The sequence below is a fragment of the Uloborus diversus genome, chromosome 1 (genome assembly GCF_026930045.1).
Source record: "Uloborus diversus isolate 005 chromosome 1, Udiv.v.3.1, whole genome shotgun sequence".
In the NCBI taxonomy this organism is placed as follows: domain Eukaryota; kingdom Metazoa; phylum Arthropoda; class Arachnida; order Araneae; family Uloboridae; genus Uloborus; species Uloborus diversus.
Window position 1 is genome coordinate 10027598 of NC_072731.1, and position 1988 is coordinate 10029585.

General features: G+C 34.0%; 1 protein-coding gene across 1 annotated transcript; it reads right to left on the minus strand.

The window, feature by feature from the left end:
• Positions 1-436: 436 nt before the first annotated feature.
• On the minus strand, positions 437-952 carry LOC129234289 (uncharacterized). The gene has a single exon (XM_054868284.1). It carries the CDS (start codon positions 950-952, stop codon positions 437-439), a length of 516 nt encoding a protein of 171 aa, XP_054724259.1.
• Between the last annotated feature and the right edge of the window lie 1036 nt (positions 953-1988).

The following is a 1988-nucleotide window of genomic DNA, read 5'->3' on the forward strand; positions in this document are numbered from 1 at the left end:
AATTTAAACTTTGAATTTTTACTTTTAATTTTTTGCCTAAATGTCTCAATTTACCTCTAGTATAGTTAACCTAAACATGTTTTGGCGAAAAAAAAATTCTAAATAGGGTTTTCAGGATGTTCCCATTTGGGAACATCGGCGTTTGGAATGAAGTAAACGGGAGGATTGATTTTGAAACTTTATTACTTCCAAATGTGTAGAAAAATATGAATATTTTTGTTTATTTTACATACTATTATACTTTTCTCTTCTGAATGACACTTTTTCTTCCTTATTGTCCATGGTATTGGGGGAAGCAAGATGAACGGAGTCTTTTTTCACATTCAATGCCCGTTTTCGCACGTTCTTCTCACAAACCGTAAAACGTCTCTGAGTGAAGGGGACAATATAATGATTATCTGTTTTTCTATTCAGAACAGGAAGGTGTGATTTAGGTTCAGGTCTGCTTGACACCTTCACTGAGAGTTAATATATCAGCTAGATGTTGCATATAATCCAGAAGACGTATTTTAAAAAATACCTGCAGAAGATCCATTGCCTGAAGCTTGGGGAATTTTTCAGTCAATTTTTCGAGTTTTTTCCCCGGAAGATTTTCTTCAAACTTAGCATATTTTTTCCAACTGGGATAGGGTTCTTGTTTCCGCTTCTTTGCTTTTGGAGTCGAGCATGAGGTTGTATTTCCCTTTTGATATCCTGAATTGTGAAGCTGATCATCTGAACTATTTGAACCTGTATCTTCATCGCTAAGCATCAAGTCAACATGGCCGCAGACATCTTTAGGATAAACTTCATTTAAGGCTTCATCGTTTATGTGTTCTTCATCACTCAGACTCGCGTGTTTATCAGGTAGCAAAATACAAAGATCATGCTCGTGTTCGTCATCAAGTTCGCTGTCGGATAAGCTGTGGAAATAACCTAACGCAGCTTCTAACGTTAAAAACTTGCGAGGCATCTCTAGATTGCTGTTTATACGGAATGATAGTTCAAAAACACTAAATAGATTAAAACTACATTATTCTGAGTCTAAAAACAAAATCGTTGGTACGTATGAGACTCGCTAAAAGAAACAGAACGCACGTGAGCTGAGTAATGAAATGAAATGATGAAATGAGACTGGTCAAAGTTCATAAAAGGCTTTATAAGTAAAAAAATAAAAGGCATAAAAGTTCATAAAAATATCTTTATCTACCCGACAGTCACGAGATACATTTTAAAAGTGTGAAACACATACAATTCTTAGAAAGTGAGTAGGGTAGAAAACAAGAATTCCAACCCCGAAAACGCGATTTACTTAGAGAGAATGCATGAAGGCGGGTGTGAAGGTCATATTTACAATAGAATAATGGTGTGAAGAGCAAGCTGATTGATAAAAAATGTATGTTCGTGAATGAAAGAACCGAACACGCGTATTCAACACAAAACAGATCTTCCACAACAAAATATTTGAAATAAAGAGGAATCACACTCAAATTCCGCGATTGACGAAAATCCCTCTCAAATACTATACTCTAAACGCCGATGTTCCCAAATGGGAACGTGTCGGTTCTTATGGAAATAACTCACAAGAAATAATAATTGGAAATATTTTGTTAAGTTGAAATAAAATATATGTCCTCTGGCCACTAAATAACGCCAATAAAATATTTCTCACATCTTTTTCTTTAAAAGCAGAGACAGAAAAACTTAGACAAATTCTAAGTTCAGAAATTCAGTAAATTTGACTTTAATTTCAAGATAAAGGTTAAACGTAGTTTAAAAATTAAGAACACCTAAAATAAATTAATACTGTTATGTGTCATTTCAGAAAATATGACAAGTCTACACAAACAATTAGGTTATTAAAAAAATTCACAAAAAAATGTTCCCATTTGGGAACATCGGCAGGTAAAAGGTTAAAATTGAAATAGAAAAAGAACAAAATCGAATTTTCGAAAAATCGCTTCAAAGTGCACGCCTCCATGCTACAAACTAACTTAGTGCCAAATTTC